Source organism: Zootoca vivipara, chromosome Z2 (assembly GCF_965207765.1).
Source record: "Zootoca vivipara chromosome Z2, rZooViv2.hap1.1, whole genome shotgun sequence".
NCBI lineage: Eukaryota > Metazoa > Chordata > Lepidosauria > Squamata > Lacertidae > Zootoca > Zootoca vivipara.
In genome coordinates, this window is record NC_142585.1 from 25325733 (window position 1) to 25353374 (window position 27642).

At 43.2% G+C, this 27642-nt stretch overlaps 1 protein-coding gene across 2 annotated transcripts in view; it reads left to right on the forward strand.

Annotated features, from left to right (window-relative positions):
• COL4A5 (collagen type IV alpha 5 chain) overlaps positions 1-27642 on the forward strand; it is a 131777-nt gene that overhangs the window by 62174 nt on the left and 41961 nt on the right. Inside the window, exons 9-30 of one of the 2 annotated variants that reach the window (XM_035101939.3) lie at positions 1503-1583; positions 4150-4212; positions 5939-5974; positions 6147-6188; positions 6305-6397; positions 7655-7708; positions 7813-7869; positions 9783-9827; positions 9920-9973; positions 10804-10845; positions 11316-11448; positions 12523-12696; positions 13032-13115; positions 15371-15463; positions 16701-16771; positions 16879-17070; positions 19318-19486; positions 21821-21913; positions 22008-22112; positions 22949-23046; positions 24117-24267; positions 24694-24807. In XM_035101939.3, the coding sequence (XP_034957830.1) occupies positions 1503-1583; positions 4150-4212; positions 5939-5974; positions 6147-6188; positions 6305-6397; positions 7655-7708; positions 7813-7869; positions 9783-9827; positions 9920-9973; positions 10804-10845; positions 11316-11448; positions 12523-12696; positions 13032-13115; positions 15371-15463; positions 16701-16771; positions 16879-17070; positions 19318-19486; positions 21821-21913; positions 22008-22112; positions 22949-23046; positions 24117-24267; positions 24694-24807 (2044 nt within the window). The remainder of the gene's footprint in view (positions 1-1502; positions 1584-4149; positions 4213-5938; positions 5975-6146; positions 6189-6304; positions 6398-7654; positions 7709-7812; positions 7870-9782; positions 9828-9919; positions 9974-10803; positions 10846-11315; positions 11449-12522; positions 12697-13031; positions 13116-15370; positions 15464-16700; positions 16772-16878; positions 17071-19317; positions 19487-21820; positions 21914-22007; positions 22113-22948; positions 23047-24116; positions 24268-24693; positions 24808-27642) is intronic. The other variant, XM_088664626.1, reaches the window with a different exon arrangement.

The window sequence follows — 27642 nt, forward strand, 5'->3', positions numbered from 1 at the left end:
GAAAGCTTTTGCTTCTGGTTGTGATAAACTGCAACTTTACAAAAGCTAAGAAAATGAATTTCAATAGGGACAAATGTACGGTTCTGCACTTAGGCGGGAAGAACCAGATGTGCAAATATCAGGTGGTGGACACCTGGCTTACTAGCAGTACATGTGAAAAGGATCTAGGGCAGGGGTAGGCAACCTAAGGCCCGGGGGCCGGATGCGGCCCAATTGCCTTCAAAATCCGGCCTGCAGACAGTCCAGGAATCAGCATGTTTTTACATGAGTAGAATGTGCTTTTATTTAAAATGCATTTCTGGGTTATTTGTGGGGCATAGGAATTTGTTCATTATTTTTTTCAAAATATAGTCTGGCCCACCACATGGTCTGAGGGATGGTGGACCGGCCCACAGCTGAAAAAGGTTACTGACCCCTGATCTAGGGGTCTTGGTGGACCACAAGTTTAACAGGAGTCAACAGTGTGAATCACTTGTGTGATGCAGCAGCAACAACAAAAGTGGATGCTGTTCTAGGCTGCATCAACAGAATTATAGTGTCCAGCTCAAAGGAAGTAATAGTACCACTCTATTCTGCCTTGGTCAGACCACACCTGGAATTCTGTGTCTAGTTCTGAGCACCACAACTTAAGGATGTTGACAAGCTGGAGCATGTGCAAAGAAGGGCAGCCAAGATGATCAAGAGCCTGGAAAGCAAGCTTTATGAGGAACAGTTGAAGGAGCTGGGGGTGTTTAGCCTGGAAAAGAGGAGAACGGGAGAAGATATGATAGCCAAATTCAAATATCTCAAGGGCTGTCACTTGGAAGATGATGCAACCTTGTTTTCTCCTGCTCTGGAGGATAGGACTCAAACCAATAGCTTCAAGTTACAAGAAAGGATATTCTGACTAAATATAAGGAAGAGCTTTTGGACAGTGAAACAATCTCCCTCAGGAGGTTGTGGACTCTCCTTCCTTGGAGGTTTTTAAGCAGAGGTTGGGTGGTCATCTGCCATGGGTGCTTTTGCTGAGATTCCTGCATCGCAGGGGGTTGGACTAGATGACCCTTGGAGTCCCTTCCAACTCTACAACTCTATGATTCTATATCATCTGAATTGGACAAATTTTGGTTAATCTTAATTATGATTTGTTTGAAACAAGCCATCTTCAATCTATGATTTTTGAAGGTGGCTTGTTTCAGCAAACCATCGTTAAGATTGAAGTGGGAAGAGGGTGCAAACCTAAAGCGTGCTTTAGCTTGTTTTTGTCATACTGAACTATAGTTTAGCCACAACTTTTGAACATAACCACTGTATACTTCAGATCATTGCTCAGAGAAATATTATGAATGAGTTCCCACAGGGAAATTTCTAAGTAAAAAAAAATGGTTGGAAGGTTTCTTTTGCACAGTTAAGCTCCTATAAGAAAGAAATTGTCACTTTGAGACATAAATGTTTCTGATCTGACTCTCTTATAATATGTTGAGTATTTTTTTCTTGCTCCAAATCCCCCCCCCCAATTTTAGGGGGAGCCAGGCGAGATACTGACATCTTTGCAGCCAGGACAAAAGGGTGAACCAGGATTTCCAGGTCTACCAGGACTACCAGTAAGTTGATGAAGATGTCACTTTATGATGTCTTGCCTGTAAAAAAAAAAAAAGTAAGCTCCACAGCTTTAATTGCATTTATGACAATGTTAATAATAAGTGCTGAATATACAGAGCACTGGTGTGTGGGTGTGTGGGTGAGAGAGAGAGAGAGAGAGAGAGAGATATTCTGCCCCAAATAAAAACTTTTTGGGTACACAGAATAAACAAATTGAAATAATAACAGGCTTCAAACTACCGTTAAACTCATTAATTGAATTCTTTGGTTATATTTTATCTAATGATAACAAAATGATAATACATCTTTTAACATCTGCACAGATGGTTGGTGGCTGTGGGAGATTCTCTACAATTGAAGATAGGCTTGTAAGAGTTGGGACATAGTTTACATGGTTAAATTAACTAACATGGCAGTGATCAGAAAGGGTAGACAACTGAGCAATGTCTTTATAGCAAAATACAGTATGTTATGTACTAGACTAACAAAGTTCTAGAAAAACATAATACTACTTTGTACATCACTTAATTGCAGTTTATACTGTTCCATTTTACTTTGTGATATGTTTATGGTGTGTTAAAATTAACTGGGGACTGTTTTGAAGTAAAAGCAAACTTTACAGGTCCCCAGATTTACATTTTCCTATTACAGTGGTGCCTCGCTAGACGAATGCCCTGCTAGACGAAAATTCCGCTTAACGAAAGGATTTTCTGATCGGAGGTTGACTCGCTATACGACGAGGTTTTCTATGGCCACCGCTTCGTCTTGCGAAAGTGGCCATGAAAACCTCAGATCAGAAAATCAGGGCATTCATCTAGCGAAAGGGGAACACCGCCGCCTCCCGCCTGCCTCCCCCGACACGGAAGGCAAGTTCAGAGACGTCCGAAGTTGCCTTCCGTGTCGGGGGAGGCAGGCGGGGGGCGGCGGCGGTCTCCCTCCCTCCCCAAGCGCCTGCCTGCCTGCCTTTCCCCGCCGCCAGTCCCCCAGAGCCCATAGGAACGCATTGATTAAGTTTCAATGCATTCCTATGGGAAACCGGGACTCGCTAGACGAAAATTTCGTTACACGAATTGACCCGTGGAACGAATTAATTTCGTCTAGCAAGGCACCACTGTACGTACTGTACTATTTTGGAGTCTGCTTTCAAGCTGCAGTTGTGTGAAGGAGCCACAAGGTGGCAGCTGGGAGCTACAGAAAGTAATCCATAGGGCTGTTTAACCAGAAAATCAGGCTCTTCTTCTTAGATCAAAGTGTGTGTTGTAGGGGTGCTTATTGCCAAACTGAGCTTCTGGGGCTGTGCTGCAAACACTGTCGAGTTCATGGGCAGAAGAGAACGCATGTTCAGAAATGGAGTTCGCAGGTTTCTGTTCGGAAACGATGAGATCCCGGGACGTTGGTTCTGAAAGAAAAAACAGCTTTGTTTGCAGTTTGTCCTAACAATTGCCTCAGTGTCTCATCCTGCTATCTGATTCTCTCGCAGTTCCACAGTTTTGTGCCCAGCATCAGTACAAGCACATCAAGAAGCTCTGTTTATCTCCCAGATCAGCGGCTCATTTTTAGTGGGTCTGTTCTTTGAATTGAGCAGGGGCCCAAACACCAGTGCAATTCATTCGTTCCACTGATTTGTTTCTGTGTGAGCTGAATAAGTCAAAGCCTTTCTAAACCTCTCCTGTCCATTGTGAACAGAAGTGTGGTGCAGTGGTTAGAGTGTCGGACTTTGACACTGGGAGGCATGGATTCAAATCCCCACTCAGCCATGAAGTTCACTGGGTGAGGTTGAGCCATTCACTGTCCCTCAGCCTTACCTACCTTACAAGGTTGTGTTGAGGATACACCTGGGAGGAGGGGAACTGTTTACACCACCCAAAGCTCCTTTGAGAGAAAAGGGGGGATATAAGGCAGTAAAATATGTAACAGAACCAGGCAATACTTTGTCCACAACCAGTTTGAAGTCCATATCATGATAATGGGTTTCATAATTTTTAAACCTGCAATATTTTGTGAATCATGTGTGTGCTATGCAAAAATCACGATGCGGGAAAAACTGTGGAGCCAGCCAATGCTTCTACATACATCCTTATTTCAGACATTGTGATATATCAATATATTGCAATGTTTAGCTGGTGATATATCACAGCTGTGGAAAACCAGATATCCCCCAACCCTAATAAATAATAATAAATAAACCAGAGGCTCCCCTCCCTGAGGAGTGTACTCTATGTCACCCTCTCCCTGCTGCACAATAAAAACACAGACAAATTAGGAGCAAGCAGCTGAGGTTCCTAAGGGGAGAGCTCTGATGGAGCCATTATCACTGGTCACAATAGAAAGGAGGGAATTGTAAACACTGTTTCCCGAGACTCAAGTGAGAGATAGCTGCATAAGTGCATAACAAGGGTAGGCAGCCCTCCAGAAGTTGATGGGACCAACTTTGACCATTGGCTGTGCTTGCTGGGACTGATGGGAATTGCACTTGGAAGGCAACATGTCGCTCATACCTGCCCTGGAGTTTGCTGTGGGTTTCCTCTTGCCCACAGTTTGACTCTTTCTTTTCTTCTCTTGTTCCAGGGCCCCGCAGGTCCCATTGGAGCACAGGGCCCTATTGGTCCTCCTGGGCCCCCAGGTTTGCTGGTATGTTTCCTTGATGACCTTCCTCTGGCTTGCAGAATGAGTATATGGTGACAGAAAAGTGCTTGTAGCTGCCGAACTAGTGGTTTCAGAAGTGGTGGGGGCAAACAGGTTGCCTGTGCCCCTTTCTATTGTCCTGGTCATCACAACAGGTCCATGTTTGCATTAGGGTGAACTGTAACAATTTCCTGGGGAAGGTGAAGAGCAGGGATTTATATCAAAGGTCCAATGTATGGAGTTTTGCATGTGAAAGAACCATACCTTTGACCCGGCCCATATGGCTCCCTTTTGCACATATCCCTGGAGTTGTTTGGGGATCATATTTGCAGAAAAATAGCTCTTACACTGTTATGTTATATTAGTACAGTGGTACCTCGGGTTACAGACGCTTCGGGTTACAGATGCTTCGGGTTACAAACTCCTCTAACCAGGAAGTGGTTGCTCCAGGTTGAGAACTTTGCCCCAGAATAAGAACGGAAACCGCACGCCAGCAGCACAGCGGCAATAGGAGGCCCCATTAGCGAAAGCACGCCTCAGGTTAAGAACCATTTCAGGTTAAGAATGGACCTCTGGAATGAATTAAGTTCTTAACCCAAGGTACCACTGTATAGTAAGGGACGCGGATGGTGCTGTAGTCTAAACCACAGAGCCTAAGGCTTGCCGATCGGAAGGTCAGCAGTTCGAATCCCCGCGATGGGGTGAGCTCCTGTTGCTCAGTCCCAGCTCCTGCCAACCTAGCAGTTCAAAAGCACATCAAGTACAAGTAGATAAATAGGTACTGCTCCAGCGGGAAGGTAAATGGTGTTACCGTGCGCTGCTCTGGTTTGCCAGAAGCGGCTTAGTCATGCTGGCCACATGACCCAGAAGCTGCCTGCGGACAAACGCTGGCTCCCTTGGCCTATAGAGTGAGATGAGCGCATAACCCCAGAGTCGTCCGTGACTGGACCTAATGGCCAGGGGTACCTTTACCTTTACCACTGTATAGTAAATACAGAATTTAGAATCCCACTTGCCTTCTTCTGAAACAGGCTATACACATTTCACATATACACATTACTACGTGCAAAGCATTCTAGTCTAGGGATCAAATATCAGTGGCACAATTCAAACCATGGTTTGAAGGATTGCTTGAACCAAGCCACTGAGATTTGATTGCTAGACAACTATGTTTACTTGGCGGTGTGTATACGTGATTAGGAGCAAGCTGTGGGCTCATGTTTAGTGCAAACCACAGTTTACCATGATATATGAATTATCTAACTATAGTTCATGCTCACTCTCCAAACAGGAATGGGAAATGACACCTTAAAGTAGGTTTCGAATTGAAGTTTGGAAAGCAAGTGCAGTGTGGTGATTTGAATAACTTGCCTGCAATATCTCCTCCTGTTTTCCCTCATGGTGGGGAAAACTGGGGAGGAGAGATAAGTGGGTGAAATAAGTGCACCCCCTCCCCAAATGTTGCCTGTGAGCGGATGCAGCCCTCTCCTGGAATACCCCTTTCTCTTCCATCACAATTAAGTATATTCCAAGTGATAAACCTGGGGTGGAGTTTTTCTTTTCTTGCCTTCCCCTGATTTATTCATTTATTTGTCACTATAAAAGAAAGGAAAGAAACAATGAATAGCAACAACAGAGCCAATGCTCTGTTTCTCAGAAGGCCGGCATGGATTTATCTTGTGGGGTTACAGAAGTAGTCCTGGAGATTGACTGCCATGTTTGTCATTTTCAGGGTCCTCCCGGCCCCCCAGGACTACCAGGTCCTAAGGTATAGTATATTTTAACAGTGTTTGTCCTTGTTTGGTTGTTTGCATTCAGTCTCATGTGCTTAGGGTTTCTAATATTATTGTTGTTGTTGTTGTTATTGTTGTTGTTGTTATATTATTATTATTATTATTATTATTATTATTATTATTATTATTATTTCAAATTCCTTTTAGGGCAACATGGGCTTGAACTTCCAAGGGCCAAAAGGAGAAAAGGTAAGTGTGGGACATGGAAGTGGAGTTTGGGCCTTGATTCTGCTTATTCTTGGTACTGCTTCTATGAGAGTGGCCTAATGACGTTAACATGCCTTGTTGTCTCCTGCGGGAATTAGGGTGAGCAGGGACTCCAAGGCCCCCCAGGACCCCCAGGACAGCTTGGCGAACAGAAAAGAACAAATGATGTAGAGTTTCAGAAAGGTGATCAGGTAAGTGAGAGGAAGATGGTTTCACAGGCATTCTTCCTTCAGCCAACCTTCATGGGTTGCTCTGGTTTGCATCAGTGGCTCACACTGTACCACACTGCCCCATCCCATCCAGCCCATTGTCTGGAGGAGAGTGTGAATAACCCCTGCCTTCACTGCCTGCCCCATTTGCTTGCACTTCCTCCAAACATACATTGTGCAGCCCAAAATGCAGGCTTGGCCACCTACTAACTCCTGTGATCGCTGCATCTGCAGCAAATCTACATCTCTTGTCTGCAGCACCAGCTACAAAGCAGAGGCGGGGCTGCTGCTTCAATTGCTTTAACTGTTTTTAATTGTTTTTAATTTGGGTGTGGTTTTCGCTTGCCGTTGTTGTTTGCTTCTGCTGAGTGAGGGGAGAAGTGTATCGGAAAAGAGGGACGCAGCCCGCCTCACATAGGAGATGCCTCTAAATCCTGCTGGAACATCATAAGACAAGCGATCTAGCAGGAGGCTCATTATTCAGCAGCGTAAGTTACAACATGAGATAAAGAGAAGGAGAGAGGAAAATTTAGAACAGGAATACGCAGATAGGTTGGGAATAGAGAGGAAAGCAGGGATAGTGTAGCAGGGGCCCAAAGGGCCCCAATTTAGGTGATAATGTAAATCCCTATGAATTCTAGAATATGCTTATAATAGTGAATTATGGGAACTTGTTGCTTTAAGAAACTGATGATCTAGCAAGATGCCGTTCTTTTACCAGAACAGAAGGTCAGCTAACACACAAATCACAAAGATATAATTCATAAGCTAGAACACAAATTGTTATATAGTACATGTAACACAGGTTCCCAACACGCATACTATCTCACAATGTAACATCTTATTGAGAATCAGAGGCCTAGCTAGCAATCCTTGGCCTAGTTAGCAATGCTTATTGTGCATGCGTATTAGATTAGGTAATGACATACATATTAAATATGAAATGAGATAATGATGAATATTAAAATATTCATATTAAATATTAAAATAGGAGTGGAAGGGAAATGTACGAAAGGAAGTTTTCTTTCTTTTTTTTCTTTTCTTATCATTTTTTTTAATGCAGCGGTTTTTCTACTAATGTTAATATACCAATGAAGAACTGTAATAGAAAAGCAAATGAAAACAAATAAATCCTGCTGGGGCATAGTAGCTTAAATTGGAGCAAAATATTAAGTCCTCAAGGGCAGTGATTTATTTTCAACTATATCATTTTTCTCTCTCTTCCCCCATGCTTGGCAGGGCGTTCCAGGTGACCGAGGCCCCATAGGTCCCCCTGGGCTACCAGGTCCTCCTGTAAGTCAGTTCCTTTCTGAGTCACTTTTGAAGTCATAGCAAATTGCACTAAACATCTTTGTTGTCACGGGTGCTGACGTTTTTCTCTTTTTCCCCCCCTCCAGGGTCTTCCCGGTGGCGGAAAAGGTGAAAAAGGTGAGCAAGGAGAACCAGGCAAAAGGGTAAGTAACTTCTTTGAACTCAACATTTAACTTTCCAGACCTTGTATAACTTTGGGGATTCAGGTTGGGTCACCAAATACAGGGTAAGACATTTTCCTTTCTCCTATGTTCCACTAAGATAGTGGGTTGGTCAGTGGTTCTCCCTGGACAAGAAGGGCCTCATTGATGGCACACACCAGAATGCAGGTTTTTTATTCTGGATTTAATTTAATAATCTGGACTGATTCCTGTTCTATCCTTGGAGTGAGCACTGGCAACTATTAACAGGGACAAACCTGATCACCTGGGCCAGCAGATCGCACTCCTACAAAGGCTCATTATTTTGGGGAGAAGGGGGTGTTAATACGTGATTCACTGAGCGGCTGGGGCCTACAGATAGGCCACATCCAATCATGGCAGACCAGAAGATGTAAATACATTTATTAATTTCATTTCCAAATCTTTTACCACGAAACATCCTCAGGTGATTAGACAATTAAAACAGAAACAATTAAAAGGATATAAGAACACAATTTCAAATCCAATAGATACAGAATGGGCTAACAATCTCCACATAAAAGAATTGTTGAAGCATTCACAAAACTCACAGGCATTAGACTCTGCCACACGAAGATTAGATATTTAAATTATAACAAGAAACCTTAACAGACTCACACAAAACTGTCTCCCAAAGAGCTGAAATAGTAAGAAGTGGCTGCAAAGCCCATGTTTACAAAGCATTAACTTTACAAAACATGGAAACCACACTGTGAGCACTGGATTAGAGTGTGATGTTGTAAAGTTATTCCAAGGAATCTTTCAATTTTTTCCCCTCCTGAAGCGTGTTCATCAGCAATATTATAATATATATTGAGACAACCAGCTTTAGCCACTGTTCATTTATTTTCTTATCAGACACATGGTAGTAAGAAAATCTAAGAATCCCCCCCAAACTGCTATCCTTGTGGATTCTGTCAGCTGTCAAGAATGAGCTGTAAATTTAGCACATCTTAAGAATGCAAGTGATTTATTGTTCATAATTTCCATCTGAAAACAAGCATGACAATCTTAATTCCTATGTGGTGGGGAAGGTATATGGTAGCTCTGTGGGTGCCTTTTCTACAGCTCAGTGCGCAAGTTGCCACTGTTTATATTCAGAACTCTTCTTTTCTTTTCTTTTTTTGAGAGATTCACTGGGTTCCCCCCCCCTTGCCTTTTGTTCTTGTTGTTTTAGAAAGCCAGTAATTTATTTGGCCACACTATACTTTCTACTTCATCAAAGGGACTTCGATAATTTCCCCCTCCTCCCCAAAAAAATCCCCCGGTAATTTGCAGAAAAGGAATATTGATAAACATTACAGAATCAGCCTGGGAGTATTTCCTTTTCTGAATGTTTAAAATTGAATTTTAATAACAAACAAGTTACAAAAAGAAGAAGAAATGAAAGAAAACATAGGTTGGTGTTTTTTTTAAAAAAGATAAGTTGTCACAATTGCCAAGAAGAAGTAATATAGGGTACAGCTCTGTGATTTCTGAAGTCAATAATAAGGCATACCAAGAGGAAAAGGATGTGTGGTCTGAGTTAAAACAATTATGAATTTTCATTTCGTAAAAATAAGATTAAAAAACAGCCCATTGTACTGTTTTAAATCCAGACACTCACATAGAGCCTGAGTTTGTTTGTCTGTTACATTGCCCTAAGAATTCATGCCACCATCTGTTTGTTGAGCTTTTCACTCCTGTCATTGTCAGCCTTGGTCCTTGTTTTAATTACCCATACGTAGTACGGGGGTTGCTAGCCTGTTGGTATTCTTCCTGAAAGTCACATTTTTCATATTGTCTTAGCAAGTGGTATGAACAGCACAATGTTAGTAGCATATTTGTCCTTCCTAAGCGGCTTGATTGCTTTTTCAATACACATTTGTATTTTAAAGGGAAAACCTGGCAAGGACGGAGAATCTGGTCAGCCTGGCTTGCCTGTGAGTCTGTTACATTTTTCTTCCTTCCTTCTATAATGACCTTTCGCCGTTTTAAGTTTTTCGAGGATTGATTCCTTCTCTCTCCATCATAGGGTTTGCCTGGAGGCCGTGGTATACCTGGTTTTCCAGGAAGAGATGGAGAGAAAGTGAGTATGTTTTGCAAATTGGAAAGCTCGTTTTATTTGTTTATCTGAAGTATCTTCACCCCACTCTGGAGCTAAAAAGAACTCTTCAGTTGGCTCACAATCTAGAGGCTCCCAAGGTGTGGTCCGTGGATCAGCAGTGGTTTGAAAGTTTTGTTCAGGTAGCTTGCGAAAGCATCTCTCCAGAGTGGCATAGCTATGTGGCATAGCCTCATCATTCCCAGATCCTTGTGGCCTGCCTGGAATGTTTGTGGGATGGACCAGAAATGACAGAGGGAGGAGGCTCTGCCTTCCTCAAAGGAATAAAGCCATAGCTCACAGAAAGTCAGGGGAAGGTCTCTAGGCTAAGTGGTCTGCCAAGAAGATACTTGACTATTTTTGAATGGTCTGCAGAGGGCGGAAATTTTGAGAACCAGTGATATAAAGGGCATGATACCAAATGAAAATTAGTTGAGAGGGAGGGGGAAAATGAATCAGTTTCTTCAATGCAAAGTTCTTAAAATGGCAAGAAAATGGCAGCAATTCAAGGAGAAGAGGATGTAAAAGTTACTGTGTTCTTTGCAAGCCGATGGAATGGCCTTGGCTCTCTCTGTTTTAGCTTGATGGAATAGTGTCAGCTTAAGGAGACATGCCTTGGTAGCTCAGTTGGTGTTGTGGGTTCAAGCCCCATGTTGGGCAAAAGATTCCTGTATTGCAATGGGCTGGACTAGATGACCCTTGTGGTCCCTTCCATCTATGTGATTCTACGGGGGCTTAGTGGAGCTTGTTTCTTAGCATAGTCAAGTGAGTGGCCCTGCTTTCCTATTAAACTTGCTGAATTTATTTTTGGGCAGGGCAGTAAAGGTGACGCTGGTCCTCCTGGTCCTCCTGGACATGTAAGTTTCTGCCCATTCATTCTGTTTCCCCCCTCCTTTAAGTTCCCCTGTGGCATGTTGATTATGTTCATTTAATTCACTTATTTTTAATGTTTTGTGTTGTAATTGTAAAATGTTACAAAGTGGTATATTACATCGGCTACCAACCCTCGCCGCTGCCAAAAAACCCTTACAAATATATACCAATATATTGCATACACAGCTTTAAAAATAAAATAAAAATGAGCATGGTCTTAAAATGAATAATACTTACAGATTCTTTGAAGATGACCTATTATCTCTTTGCAGGAACCATCCCTTTGTAAATATCTATTCCAGTATGCTAAAAAATGATTCCAGTTTTCACAATACACCATGATCTCCACTGGTTTGCTCCCAACCTCCGTGAAATATAACTAAATACTAATTTAGCTTGATAGAATCTCTATCCTTTTCTGTGTGTGTAACTTTCTTTTAATGGAATATTCCAGGCAATTCTAAGGCCAGATACTGGAGCAACGGTGGGACCAAAAGGTAGTAAAGGGTTGCCAGGAATTCCTGGAGACAAAGGAGAACGTGGATATCCAGGCCAACAGGGGCCACCTGGCCTCCCAGGTTCACCAGGTAAGACCCTTGAGTGACCGGAGCATTAGGACTAAACACACACAAAGCAACTTCTCCCCAAAGCCAGTTCTGGAATTAGGGCTGACTTGGATTTGCGCCCTGATTTTGTTCTGGATTTGGCCAAATCAGTTGCCCATCCCTAGTAGGAATTCTGTTCCTTTGTTTTGAGATATTTTATAACGTGACACCAGCACCCTCCAACAAGGATCCTACTGCCCTGCTTAAAGGTAAAATCCTGGGATCTACTTCTTACCACCCGAGCCCATAGTGATAAATCAGACAAGCACAAGCTATTTTAAAGTTGTATTTAAGCTACAGCTATAACAGAACTGACAGAGTAGAGAATGTGAAATAATGCATCAAGGAATAAATAACACAAACAAAGGTTCTGATATGTCCTTCTTGTTTCTCTCCTGTGCTTACTTCGACCACATTTACACCTGACATTTAAAGCACTATGTTGCCAAGGCATGCCCAGTATGCCTTACTTTCCTTCTGCTTATGTTGTAACTTCCTTACTGCTTTTCTATGATGTAGTGTCCCCATTATGCAGAGACCCATTGGTTATAATTATGCTGCATTAGATGCAAAGACTTTACCTTGGCCTCTCTGGTGGTCATGATTATTTATTATTGTTGTTATATATCACATGCAGTTTGGCTCTTTTCCTTGTGTGTTGGGCAAAACCAGGGGGCTGAAAGAAAACCCACAAGTTGATTTTAAGTATATTATAATAACCAAAAAGCTTTACATAGAGGTATTTGTAGAAGCCCTCTCACTCCCAAGTTGATTTTTTTAAATGTGTCTTTCATCGCCCCCAAATGTGTTCCATTCTCTCTTTTTTATACAGCTTAAATTCCTTGTGTTTAGCTGTGAGATTTCACACCTGTACAACCCAAATGCTTTCCATGTGCCTGAAACGCTTACTTGCCAGCCCTTGTTGGGAGTACCCATTTTAAACAGTTGCCTCTTGGTAGATGCTTTGCTTTGTTGCTTGGTTGGTTTCCCTTTGCTCCTCTCTAAAAGCGTCCTAATTTTGAATTACAAAGATGCTGAGATCTTTTCTCATTGCAGGAATTCCAAGTGTTGGCTCTCCTGGTACTCCTGGTTTTCCCGGTGAGAGAGGACAGAAGGGGGATCAAGGCCTTCCTGGAATCCCAATACCAGGGCCACCTGGAAATGATGGACAACCAGGCTCACCTGGCCCCCCTGGTCCCCCTGGCCCCCCTGGAACTACCATTCCTCCCAGTAAGTAATGTTTTCTGTCTATAAATCACTGGCTAAAATGCTACTCATTTGAGCAATGGCTAGCTGGGTCTTCAATAGACGCAGTCTCAAAGCTTTTAGATGGCTAATTAATTCAATCCATACCAACTCCAGGTAGGGCTGGGAAATGCTCGTGTCTGAAACCCAGGAGAGCTGCTGACAATCAGTGTAGACAATACTGAGATAGAAGAACCAGCTTTCTAAGTAGCTTGTCAGTCTTACATGGATGGATGGAAGATGGAGCAAGCTTACTGAGCTTTGGCTCTTCTACCCATAAGTTCTCTTAGTTCTTGAACTGCATTTGCTTTTCCTTTCAGTTGACAGACTCTGTGAGCGAGGACCCCCTGGCTTCCCAGGACTCCCAGGAGAACAAGGATTTATGGGGGAGAGAGGTCAGAAAGGTAGGTTCCCACAATGCCATTGATTTTTTTTTTACTTGTCTTTTCAAAGAGTGGTTTAGGTTCATGTAAGGAAATTCCTGGGATGCAGGTGGCACTGTGGTCTAAACCATAAAGCCTAGGGCTTGCCGATCAGAAGGTCGGCAGTTCAAATCCCTGCAACGGGGTGAGCTCCCATTGCTCGGTCCCAGTTCCTGTCAACCTAGCAGTCAGCAGCATCGCAAGGCTCCCTGGTACCGGGAGTGGCACCCAGCCCCTTGGCGCACAGCGTCCCTCCATAGTGACGTGCTGCGTAGTGATGGAGGAACATGTCCCTACGTCACTATGGAGGGACACTGTGCACACGCGTGCTACGAAGCAGGTTTAGCTGCAGCAGTGCTGGAGCTCTGCCGTCGGCAAACTTCGAGCAAGCCATGGCGTGGAGTGAGTTTTACAGGGCCGTCCTGTAAAACCCACTCTGCGCCGCGGCTTGCTTGGCTCACGCGTTGATTCTTTCTGCTCGGGCGAGGCGAGGGGCGGGCCAGAAAGAGAGGGCGTCAGCGGCCCAATCCGCGCCGCAGCTTGCTCGGCTCGCGCTTTGATTCTTTCTGCTCGGGTGGGCCGCTGATGCCCTCTCTGGCCCGCTCATTGCCTCGCCCGAGCAGAAAGAATCAAAGCATGAGCTGAGCAAGCTGCCCTGTCTGCTCCAGCGAGGCGAGGGGCGGGTGCATGCGGCGGCCGTCGGTGGAGGTGGCGAGGGGGCGCCGTGCTGCCCCTCGCAGAGTGGAGCCTGGGGCGCCCCGCTCCACCATTGTGACACCCCTGCTAGCAGTTCAAAATCATGTCAAGTGCAAGTAGATAAATAGGTACCGCTATGGCGGGAAGGTAAACGGTGTTTCGGTGTGCTGCTCTGGTTTCCCAGAAGTGGCTTAGTCATGCTGGACACATGACCCGGAAGCTGCACTCCGGCTCCCTCGGCCAATAAAGCGAGATGACCGCCGCAATCCCAGAGTTGTCCACGACTGGACCTAACGGTCAGGGGTACCTTTACCTTTATAAGGAAATTCCACTGGTCCAATCCCGGTTTAACTTCTCTCCACCCACCATCATATTACAGACTTCTTCTGAAATTTCATGTAGTTTCCAAAGAGTTATCCATGTGATTTCTTTGGGTGGGTGGGACTGTTTGACAAAAGCATATCTAAAGCCTTATGGAGGTCACTAAACTAGTTTCATCCAGACATGCTTCAGGATGCACTGATAGGAATTTAGTTATCCACAGCATAACTAAATGCTCCAATGTAGTTTTTGGCTTTTAAAGGCTATCAAAATACATTCAGAAATGGTTAACAGAAAATCCAATTTAATATTTAAAAAATATGCTGATTTTTTAAATCTAAGATTAATGCAAAAACAGAATGGAATAGACATAAATGTGATGCAGGCCAGGAACTTGATTTGCCCCCTCCCCCTTTTCATTTTTGTATCCTGTCCACTGTTTTTAGAGCTTATTTCACCACCAAAAGATGTGAATTAGAACAAGCATCAGCAGTTTTAAAGCTTGTTTTGTGTGTGGATGTGATGACTGAATGTGGTGGATCTAGGGGAGACATTTTATATCACAGACTGTATCCATTGGCTGTAACGTTTTGGTTGCTGTTTCGTAGTGAGATCTTGCAAGATATCTCAATGTCTACATAAGTATCTAGTGTTTTCTGTTGAACTTTGACTGCTAATTCAGGCTTTGTGCAGGTATGTATTTGTAAGAAACCAGAGCTATTGAGCAGAGTTGTGTTGATCTGTCCTGCAGGGTACTTTACTCACACTTGGAGCAGGGTTTCTCTTATTCCAAGGGAAGTGAGGAAGCAGGGAAGGTGGAGTCTGAGACTAAGCTATATTTAAGGAAACAGTGCGTAGTTAATTTATTGTGCCTGAGTACCAGACAGCTATTGCTTTTTCATGAGTGCATGACAGACTGCTACTCCAGTTCTTCTCTAATACTTAGGGGTGCATGCTGAATATGGACAAGAAGTCTGCATTTGAATACTTAAATTTTATGTACTCACACCCATAGGAAATGAGACTCACCTCTATTTATTCCTTCCAGTAGCACCTTAGAGACCAACTAAGTTTGTTATTGGTATGAGCTTCCATGTGCATGCACACTTCTTCAGATATATCTAAGGTGCTACTGGAAGGAATTCTTTTATTTTGTTTCGACTACGGCAGACCAACACAGCTACCTACCTGTAACTCTTTATTTATGTCTTTGTTTCCAGGTGATAAAGGAGACACCTGTTTTAACTGCATTGGAATTGGCACTTCAGGCCCTCCAGGGGAGAAGGGAGTACCAGGTTTACCTGGAAGCCCAGGTATACAGTGGCTGCTTCCAGCCTTTATCCCCCTTTTGATTATTCAGATTTAGGACTATGTTTTTATTTGTTTGCTTTACAGTGATGAACAGCTTTCTAAACAACAACTGGGAAAACCATGATCACTCTATGTGTACCTAAGGGATAAGTGTTTGTGGGCATATTTATGCACAAAGCAGGCAAGCTGGTTAATATTCTAGTACATCTGCTCACAGATACCTTTTGGTATTTGAATGTCCCACAGCTTATTTCCTTTCTTGCAGTAAGTTTGATTGCTAGCAGAAGCAGGACCAATGCTTCCCACATGCCATGGTAGTACACCACTGTGGAATCAGACCACCACTAAGGATATCTATGAAATTATTTTTATCTGAATTTCATCCTGGATTTGGAGATTCCAAATCATCTGACCTTGTTTCCAGAGTGGCATGTGTTTCCTTTCCTCTCTCTCTCTCTCTCTCTCTTTCTCTCCCTCTCCTTTTTTGCACAGATGTGCATTAACTTGATCACAGTTCAAAAAGGAATATTGAGGTGACAATGCAATTGCACCAGGTCCCCCTTTTTGTGCTGTAATTTAATCAATGCACACCCTAGAGGCATGCATAATATGCAGATGCATCCCAAACAAAGAACCAAAGTGGGACTGCTTCAGACAGATATAAGAAGAACTCCATGGTGGAGAGAAGGGAGTGTGAGACCTGTTATGTGACTGACAGGTCTAGTTTATAAAGAGAGGTGATGATTTTACCAGGGATCTCCAGTCAGAGTGTCCTGCTCTTCCCTAGGACATGTGCAATTGGGTTATGCAATCTTCCTTTTCACACTGTGTTCATGTGCATAGGTAGCCTATTAAAAAGAAAAGACGTCAACTGAAATCTGTCAAACTACAAATTCTGAAATAAGTTTTTAAAATCTCTTTTCTCCACCCCCACCCCCCAGTTTAATTCGAAGGTAGGGGCAAAGTAGACCAAAAACCACATGCAGTGGACGGGTTTGGGATCTGCCCATCCTTAACTGCTACTGCCGTAAATCATCCCCTGGACTAAATCTAGGAAACAGTCAAATAGCCTTTGTAGTGACTACAAATGAGCATTGCATCATTTCCCTGTGAGGTTTTCTGGGAGCGTTCTAACATACTATCCACAAAGAACACTAAACAATTTGCATTGCCCATGTCATGGGTAGGCTGTTTTCTAGCTGCTCTCACTGATTTCCCCCTCCCTCCTTTCATGATCAGGTTCTCCTGGTTTTCCGGGGCTGAAAGGTGATAAAGGAGTCCCTGGCCTTGTTGGTACTGTTGGGCCACAAGTAAGCACCATTAATTGTTGTTTGTTGGGAGCATGGGGTTAGAGGGAGAAAGTAGGGGGGAATATGTGTAATCCTAATTACTGCAATAGTTAAAATCCTTTATCTAGGGTCTTCCCGGCCCTCCTGGCCCTCCTGGACGTCCCGGCACAAAAGGCGATCCAGGTGATGTTCTTGCTTTCCCTGGATTGAAAGGCGAGAAGGGGAACCCTGGCTTCCCAGGCCCTCCAGGTCTGCCTGGGTTAGATGGATCTCGTGGACAAGATGGACTGCCGGGTCTTCCTGGGCCCAAGGGGGAGCCAGTAAGTGAATGTGAAACCATTGCACTTCCATTTCAACCAAGTGTAATTTGGGAGTGTTTTAAATGCTAACAAAACGCAATGGTCATTGAGTACTTAGCCAGTCTTCTGATGGTTCCCAATATCGGCAGCCTCAGTGGTAGCTGGGGCCCAATGGGACTGGAAAGTTGGAAGGCATGGAGGCCAACAGTAGGTGAAGCCAAACCCAATGACAGGCAGAGCCAGCTAATTCTAGTTTTGTCCCCATCCTCCTGTAGATGAATTCTGCAAGGACAGCACTGAGGGTAGAGGCTGCATTCCACACCATATGTTTAAAGCACTATGACACCACTTTAAATAGCCATGGCTTCCCCTAAGAAATTCCAGGAGCAGTTAAGAGCACTGAGAGTGGTTTAGAGATCCCAATTCCCCATGCCCGAGCTATAATTATCAGAGTGGTTTGACAATAAATACCTATTCCAATAAATAAATCCCATGGAACTCTGGGAATTGTGAGGGAAATAGGGGTCTCCTCTAACAAGCCTCAGCACCCTTAACAAACTACAGCTCCCAGAAATCATTGGGGAAAGCCGCTACTGTTTAAAGCATCATCATACTGCATTAAATGTATGGTGTGAAGGGAAAAGGCGACAGGTGGTGCCACCTCTTGTCATGGTTGTAAGTAGGAAGTCAGGCAGGTGGAGGCTGGTTGTGTGCAGACTGTGGTTGGTGGGGCAGTGCGCCATTGGCCCAACCTCCACTGGTAAGAAGTAACACTAAAAGGTGCAGCTTTTACATGCCATGATAAACTGGCATAATGTCCTCTCAAATGCACAGGAGGGCCATATTCCTCAAGGCAGTATTTGCTGTGTGACTCCATTCTCTGTCAAGTTGAATGGCATTTTTGCATCTTAGCCTACTGCCAATCCACAGCTGCCATTGCTCAGTGGTGGTGGGGGCACTGCTTTGCATGCAGAAGGTCACACATTAACTTGCTTTTAACTCTGATTTGTGCAAATTTGGTGAAGTAACTAAAGAGAGCCAGTGTGGTATAGTGGTTAAGAGCGGTAGACTCGTAATCTGGGGAACTGGGTTCGTGTCTCTGCTCCTCCACGTGCAGCTGCTGGGTGACCTTGGGCTAGTCACACTTCTTTGAAGTCTCCCAGGCCCAATCACCTCACAGAGTGTTTGTTGTGGGGGAGGAAGGGAAAGGAGAATGTTAGCCGGTTTGAGACTCCTTTGGGTAGTGATAAAGCGGGATATCAAATCCAAACTCTTCTAAAGAAATAATCTGCCACAGCAGATTATACACATACACGCACACATACCTTGTGATTGATATTGAAAGAGGAAAAGTAATTCTAGTACTGGCACATACGGAAAGGCTTAAATCAAATAATACTGTAATCTGTTTTTATGTTATAATAAGCTTAGATGTGTTGTGGTTTTTTGCAATCAAGTGGTATATAAGTTGTGTTAAATAAATAACTAATGTTGTTATTATTCCCATTGGGTCTAAATATTTGTGATGTCACAATTATTTCCTTTATATGAATTGCATTTTTTTCTTATTTTGTTGTTTACAGTTCTGAGCTTCTTTGGGAGGAAGGGTAGGACAGAAATGTAATAAAATACATGTTAAACCATGTCATTAATAGATAATACAAAAGTGTTAGTTTTATTTAATTTCCTCTGAGTCTGCATCCATATTAGTCCTTCTCATCTGAATCCTAAGGAAAGTCACTGAAGATTACAATTGCTTTGACTGTACAGTGGTGCCTCGCTTAACGAATGCCCTGCTTAACGAAATTTCCACTTAACGAAAGGTTTTTTCTAGCGGAGGTTGCCTCGCTAGACGAATTCGTTTTATGAAAAATTCGTCTAGCGAATTGCAGTTTCCCATAGGAATGCATTGAAATTCAATTAATGTGTTCCTATGGGCAAAAAAAAATCCCCCCAAAAATCAATGCATTCCTATGGGATTCGCTAGACGAATTTTTCGTTATAAGAAAAGCCCCGTGGAACGAATTAAATTCGTCCAGCAAGGCACCACTGTACATTGCAATCTGCCCCACCCACCCCAAATGGTGGGGGCAAAGAAGAGAATGGCTATTTCCATTATGCACTCACTTGCCTTACGTAGCTTCCCACAGGCACATGTCTGGCCCAATCAGATTTCAAATGAGCTTTGTTCAATCCAAGTGTTTGGGGTTGGGGGCGGGGTGGAGTGAGCTACAAACTCATTTACCAACTTTCCCCTTGTCCTTTTAGGGTGGCATCAGTTTCAAAGGGGACAGGGGACTTCCTGGTGATCCAGGAATTCCTGGTATTCCTGGTGATCGAGGGCCTCCAGGATCTCCTGGATTTGGCCCACAAGGTCCCCCAGGCCAGAAGGGTATTCAGGGTGTTTCTGGGCGCTCAGGAGCCCCTGGAGGTCCAGGTAAGTTTCTTTGTCTTATTCGACCAAACCACAAAAAGGAATGTTTGCATCATTGGGTCCAACAGGGACCATCCTTGCTAACACCAAAGAAAATGAGCTCTAAAATGATCAATTTCATGAGATGATCTGTTGTTGCCGCGAACTTTTTTTGTAACTCATCATTTAGCTTGTTTAAACCTTGGGGACTTCTTTTAACTTTTGTAGCTGAGTTATCTAAAGATGATGTAAAGGTAGTGTCATCAGGTAAGAGAAAGATCAAAGCTGTCTTCTAAAACAATTACATAAACACTTGTACAAAGCCTTGCTTGGGAATTCTAAGAAACCAAAAGAATCAGTGCAGTTTTGAAATCAGTGGTTAGGATCATTGCAGTTTCAAAAGACTGCCATCTTGTTTAAAAATGGTGTCCAACTGTATTTAAACATTGACAAGAACCTGCTCCTTGATCCACCCTTGGCACCTCCAGTTAAAAGGATACAGTGGCAGATAATGGGACAAACTCTTTTCTGGCTGAGACCCTGGAGTGTCAGTTGCCAGAGTAGACAATAGCAAATAGTCTGACCTAGTATAAACACAACATCCAGGATGCCTCCAGTCTATATGTGCAGCAGAATGAGTTGGTGGGGTTGCCTGGGCCACTTCTGACCGCATGTGAGAAAGACTATAATTTGTCAAAATGCATAACAAAGAAGCAGCTTTCTGAAAGATATTGATGATGGTGATAATGAACATGTACCAGTATGTATTGCCCAATACTACTAGTAGTAATAATGATAATTCTTATTAGTATTATTTACATTTATACACTGCCATTAATTTGGTTCTCTGTGCAGTTTACAACATTTAGAAAATATGGGATACAGTTCAAAGAAAAAAAGCTATAAAAGCAATTGCAAAATCTATAAATCAGCACATAAGCTATCTATATGCAGATGACACAACCTTGATGGCAGAAAGCGAGGAGGAATTAAAGAACCTTTTAATAAGGGTGAAAGAGGAGAGCGCAAAATATGGTCTGAAGCTCAACATCAAAAAAACCAAGATCATGGCCACCGGTCCCATCACCTCCTGGCAAATAGAAGGGGAAGAAATGGAGGCAGTGAGAGATTTTACTTTCTTGGGCTCCTTGATCACTGCAGATAGTGACAGCAGTCACGAAATTAAAAGACGCCTGCTTCTTGGGAGAAAAGCAATGACAAACCTAGACAGCATCTTAAAAAGCAGAGACATCACCTTGCCGACAAAGGTCCGTATAGTTAAAGCTATGGTTTTCCCAGTAGTGATGTATGGAAGTGAGAGCTGGACCATCAAGAAGGCTGATCGCCGAAGAATTGATGCTTTTGAATTATGGTGCTGGAGGAGACTCTTGAGAGTCCCATGGACTGCTAGAAGATCAAACCTATCCATTCTTAAGGAAATCAGCCCTGAGTGCTCCCTGGAAGGACAGATCGTGAAGCTGAGGCTCCAATACTTTGGCCACCTCATGAGAAGAGAAGAATCCTTGGAAAAGACCCTGATGTTGGGAAAGATTGAGGGCACTAGGAGAAGGGGACGACAGAGGACAAGATGGTTGGACAGTGTTCTCGAAGCTACGAACATGAGTTTGACCAAACTGCGGGAGGCAGTGGAAGACAGGAGTGCCTGGCGTGCTATGGTCCATGGGGTCACGAAGAGTCGGACACGACTAAACGACTAAACAACAAACAACAACAAAGCTATCTAAAAGCCAGCAGAAACACAGTAGCATAAAATCAACTTAAAATCAGCATAAAATCTGTAATGGGGAAATAATTTGGTACAATAAGTTAAATACCAGAAATGTATGTCTGTTGTAAATTAAAAGACCTGGGAGAATTTGTGGTGGTGATATGATGTGTAACCTGTAAATGAGACCTAAACATGGAGAAAGATTCAGACCATCGGCAGGGGTAAAATGAACCTAATTCATGCACTGTCAGCATCCATGTGAGTCTGCTAATAATGAAGGAAGGAAGTGCACAGTGGGAAAATGTGGCTCCTTCCCACTCCAGTGTTATCCCAGGCTGATGCCTGGAGACATCAGTTTGGGAAGTAACATTACAAAGCCTTAAGCAACTTAAGTCCTGTATACTTGAAGGACCGACCACCTGAACTCTTATATTCCAGCTCAATCACTGAGATAACCTGTAGGAACATCACTGGTTGCCCTGTGAGTCAGTGAGGTTGATTTGACATTAACATGAAACTGAGCCTTCATTGTTAATAGCCCAGTCCTGTGGATTGCTCTTCCAATAGATATAAATCAGGTGTTGTTGGTGTCGATTTATAAATGTTTGCTATTATACATCTACCTCTAGGGCCCAAAGGGGAACCTGGACAAACTATCACAGAAGCAGGATCTCCAGGTAACCCTGGCCCCCCAGGCAGAGATGGTGAAGTTGGCCTTCCAGGTAAATAAATTTGTTGATTTTCCAAGTGAAATACTATTATTTACATTTTTTGTAGTGGGTTTTCCTCCCCTAATTCAATTGTTCCTGTTTGCAGGTGATCCTGGCCAGCCAGGGGCACCTGGATTGCCAGGCATCCCAGGCTCAAAAGGGGATCCAGGACTACCTGGTATTGGACTTCCAGGCCCACCAGGACCCAAAGGTTTGTCTCTGTCATATTCTATGATGCCAGGGTGGTGTGCTGGCAAGATTTCCATAGTTAGGTTGTAGAGAGATGGGTTTAAAACCTTGCCCAGCCACAAAGCTCCCTGGGTGACCCTGGACCACTCACTATCTCCCAGCAATAACCTACCTTGTTGTGAGGATTAAAGAGGTCCTGCTACATAGGCCACTCTGAACTCCCCAGAGGAAATTGCTTTTGGACCATAGACATCAGAAAAACCTGATAGCCCCCTGTAGGGTTAAAAAAAATAAAACTGTCTGCTACAGTAGTCATGTGTTTTATTTTTAATGGGTGTGTTTGTATTTTTGTGGAAATTCTGGCCTTTCAGAAAGGAAATGAGAGAAGGTTTAGAAAAGGTTGGGATTTATCTTTATCTGCCCCACAGCAACTTATCTATCCATGTTTTAGATGTAAATAGTTGGTTAATCATATCTGACTGGTTCTGTTTGGAGATAATGGCAGAATCAGGATATGGGAGAGAATCCCATCATATGAAAGGACTGAGCAAGAAGATCCTAAGAGCATAATCTTGGTCCAGCATTGTGTTTATCAGAGTGGCCAATCTGCTGCCCCAATGGGAAGTCTGTAAACAGGCATAAGGGCAATAGTGTTTTCCAGCTGTTCTTCCCCAGTGACTGATACTCAGAGGTATCTTGCCTTATTAATCCATCTGCAATGTCAAAACTTTAGCAGTAAATTTGATTTGAAACAAATTGTGTTAACAAATGGCAAAAACAGAAGCTTGAAGAATGCCTTTTGAAGACGGCTGAAGCTTTGTGGTAGTGAGCTCCAAACCCTCTTCTTTGTTCTTTTAGGATATCCTGGGTTGCCAGGCCTTCCTGGTGTACCAGGAAACCCTGGAAGAGCAGGTCAAGATGGACCTCCTGGGCTTCCTGGATTAGCAGGACAGAAGGTCTGTGAAGAAGGGTTCTCTCCATTTGCTTGGGATGTTATGAAGAACTATTGCATGCAAAAGTGGGGTTGGACTTTTCTGACAGTGCAAGCATGGCCAAACATCCTGGTCCTATAAGTTACATTCATAATGCTTATATGGTCAAGTACTAAAAGATTGTTTGTTTGTTTGTTTGCTCCTGCCCAAGGTATGATAGGGATTGGTTAGAGTCTTCAGTACTGCCTCCAGTTGATGGGAGTTTAAAATTAACTAACAGGCACTTGGGTGCCAAGTGGGAATTTCACAAATGTTAAAGGTGTCCAGCACAAAATCCCTATGCCTCTTTCTCTGTATTTTACTATGCATTACCCGCTCAGGACAGACTACTGTGCTGGCAAATATAATACAGTTCTGTAAAAGAAAAAGTTAAAGCTGTGTGCTTTTTCTTCTTCTTCCCCATAATGGTGAAAGGGGAAAGCACAAAACTTCATTCTGCTGGATCAAAATTCAGATTTGGACCCTGAATAAAATTGGACAGCCTCTGAAGATCAAATAATGCTCTTTCCAAAGTATTGAATTGGGGTCCGAATCAAATCTTGTGGTCAGTGCACACCCCTATTAACCACAGTTCACACAGTGCACACTATTAACCACAGTTTAGAATGTTAAACCAGCAAAGTATGGTTTAGACCTGTTTGTCTGCTTTCCTTTCCCATCTACTCATCTACTCAGCAATCATATTTCTGTTGTTCAGCAATAACCATTAATATAATTTATTAATTTAGACATCATAAAAACCACAATGATAAAAAGTGATGGTTTGGAAATCTCACTTTGAAGCATGGCCTCTAGTTTCTGGATTTTGGGCCAATTGCAAACCATAGTTTGCTAATTCAAACATAATGCGAGAAAGTAGTTAAGCTACATTAATTGTTGCTTGGTGTGATAGCTGAATTATCAGGTCAAATGTATGCTTATACCCCATTTCAGTAGTTACTGTAGTCAAAATGGGTTCACAATAAATATAAAAGCAACAGGAACAAAGCAAGAATGTTCTGAATTATTATTTGACTCTCTTTCTTATGTTGCAGGGGGACCGTGGTTTTGGTGTTCCAGGACCAGCTGGACCACCTGGGCCACCGGGTTTCAAAGGAGCACAAGGTCCCAAAGGGGATTCCGGCTTTCCAGGAACCCCTGGCCTTCCAGGACGTATAGGTTTTGATGGAACTCCAGGGCCTAAAGGTACAGATATTGTTAAGTTTATGCTGCCAGTCAGTGCAGACAATACTGAACTAGATGGGCCAGTGATTAGACTGTATCAGGCAGCATCCTGTGTCCCTGTGTTTATGGAGTGTTGTGCTCATAAGCACTTCTGTCTGGTCTTTGTAGATAGATCAACTCAATGCCATCTGTGGTTAAGTAAGCTTAACCGTGGTTTGACGTGATAGGTGACATGACAAACCTTGGTTTACAGTTCCCTAGCTTACCTGTATTGGAAACAGTGGCTTTTGAAACCATGGGTTGTGCTGCCTATGACTTGGCATGATATCTTAAATTGAGAAACTGTAATTAACTATCAGTGTTCTGCTTCCTTGAGACTGGTCAAAATTACATCTTGAAATGTTTGCAACCTTTTAAAGATTTGATTTGTTGGATTTTTCTTTTCAGGTGACCCGGGGCCACGTGGTCAACCTGGGTTAGCAGGACCTCCGGGGATTCCAGGGATTGGTGGCCAAGGCCCACCTGGAGCTCCAGGGCCTCCAGGACCTGTGGGTCCACCAGGTAGGTCTCACAACAACTGGCCTATAAATGGCATGATCCCAAATCTGACACATCCGAGTAGAAAATGAGGAAACTCAGACTCCCCATCCATTTGACTTCCTTCCATTATTCCCTTCCATATATCCAAAGTAAAATAGCAGCATCTGTCTTCTCAGATTCCTTTCCCCAAACTTTTTTGTTGCACTGAATAAGCTGAAGCGAGCCCTAAAATAATCAATATGCTTATTGCCATTTGGGCTGCTTTAGAATAGCTGGTCCATACTTACATGAAGCAAAATTATCCCACAGAACATTAGTAGTTCCTAAGTGGACTCAAGAGAGGCTTAAACTCTTCATTGTACCAGTGTCGATCTAGAAAGAACTGTTACATTAGATCACAGTCACCTGCTTCCTGACTTCCAGGTGTGAAATTTTTTCAACAAAGCTTTTTGTATTTTATGAGTGAATGAAGAAGATTCTGGGTCCTGATTTTAGGTGAATTCTCAATGCGGGATTCAAATGATGGTGTGCCCTTAACATATAAATTATTATAGTAAAACTCCTGTCCACAGAAAGCTAGCAGGTAATGGGGAAAACCATTCTAGCTTGGCCTTCTCCCTAACCTACTAGATTTCTATGCAGACTTTTTAAAAAAGGAACACTCCATCCTGTAACTATCACAACTACAGTCTGAAGTCGCACTGTCTAAACATAGGCTGAACCACAGTGAAGTGAGTGAAAGAGGGTGTTTAAAAGACTTATAAGCATTACCCTTCTACTTAGAGGGCAATTGACAAGTGTCCTGAATGAATTTTAAGTCCTGATATATGGAGTGTCATCACAAGGACATTGGGTTGCAGTCAACGTAACTTCTACTCAGAGTACACATAAGCTAGTCATGGGCATTAATTTCATTGGGTCTACTCTGACTAGGACTAGCATCTGATACAAGCCATTGTTACTGTGGCACAAAATCAGACTGCAGACTCAGTGATCTGGGAGTAAGCCCCATTGAACTCAGTGGGACTAACTTCTGAGTACATATCTTCAAGCAGAGGTTGGGCAGCTAAGTTGTTGTTGATGTCCTTGTGCTCATTTCCCTGCACTGAGCAGGAGGTTGAACAATATAAGATTACAAAGTTCTCACCAACTCCATGAATCTATGGCAGAGCTTTTCAAACTTTTCATGATGGTGACACACTTTTTAGACATTCATCATTTTGTGACACAGTAATTCAGCTTTGCTAGCAAACTGGAGGTTAAACTAACCCATTTCCAGTCCCAGGAGGAGCTCAGGGAGCTTTCGTGTGTCACAACACAGAGTTTGGAAGCTCTGATCTATGGCCATATCCACACTATACTTTTTAAGTATTGTTATACCACTTTACGAGTCATGACTTCCCCCAAGAACTGTAGTTAGGAGACTTGTTAGGAGACCCCTTTCCTCTTGAAGAGCTACAATTCCCATGGGATGGGGGGTTAATTATTAAACTACCCTGGGAGCTATTGCTCTGTGAGGGGAATAGGGGTCTCCTGACAACTCTCAGTACCCATAACAAACTACATTTCCCATGGTTCTTTGGGGAAAGCCATGGCTATTAAAGTGGAATAAATGTCTGGAACTGATGTTGTCATAAATGTATGGTGCTCATGCTGTCATTCCACTATCAGTCTCTAACTGTACCTTGAGACAGGTGAAATTATTGGCCCACATCAAATTTCTGCCTACCGTGGGCATAATTTGCTTCACCTTTATGGTGTATATAGATTATCCTTCCCCTCTTCTGTATGTATAGTTAACTCACATTTAGAAATGTTTTTAATGTCTATGACATGTATATTAGATATGCTTATATTTAAGTTTGTTTCACAAACGTGTAATCTATTGTAAGGTGAAAACATTGTTTCTCCCCCTATGATTTCCCTGAGTTGGAATTCTGTTTGTCCTGTCAGGATTATCTCAGGGGGTGTTGCAGGGCCACACTGCTGGGTTTATGGACACCTCCTGAGGCAGCCTGCATGGGCCTTGCATCCGAACAGGCCCTGAATCTGCACTGCAATAAACCACAATTAAAATGTTTGTTGTTGTTCTTAAGTAAAATAAAATATGAGCCTCACTTTTAGCTACAAACTGCTTTAAGTACATGTTTTGGTCCTTGTGGCACACACCTTCTTAGCTGTGTTGCATGACCGCTCATCCACCTCATGTTGATTTTAGAGATTGCTTACACCAATATTGTGCAAAAACATGAGCTGAAATATGCATTTCAAGAAAATCCATGCCTTGGGGTCTAAGTGTTCTGCATGATCACAACATTATTGCAAAACAGCCATTCCAGCATCGCATTCTTAATTGCTTTCATTTAAAAGGGGAGGGGAACCCCCATAAATGTCTAGCATTCATGGCAGAGGAGAGATGAAACTAAAAAGGCCTAGGTAGCACCTGCAAAGGGTTCCGTTACAGTGGATAATGTCTTGAGGAACCTAGAATTGCTGCACAGTAGACTTCCTTTCACTTTTGAGAGATCATTAGGTAGCTGAGCTGCAGGCAGTCTTGGCAGGGTATTTGGCCTCATAGGCCAAGGATAAAAGGCCTCTGAATCTGGGACACAGGTAAATCTGGCCTGCATTAGGACCAGAGATGACATAATGGGAAAACAATATTTTAAGGCCCAAGGGTGAGGAATCCAAACCACCTGCCCCGCACCTTGTATGTGACATCAGGTGTGGGGGCGATAGTGATGCAGTTGGGCTGCCTCTTTGTGGAGCCAATCTCTGCAGAAAGTAGGGTTGAATTCCTGCAGAAGGTATATGTCCTGCAGAATTCCTGCAGAAAGGTATATGTTGAACTCCTTG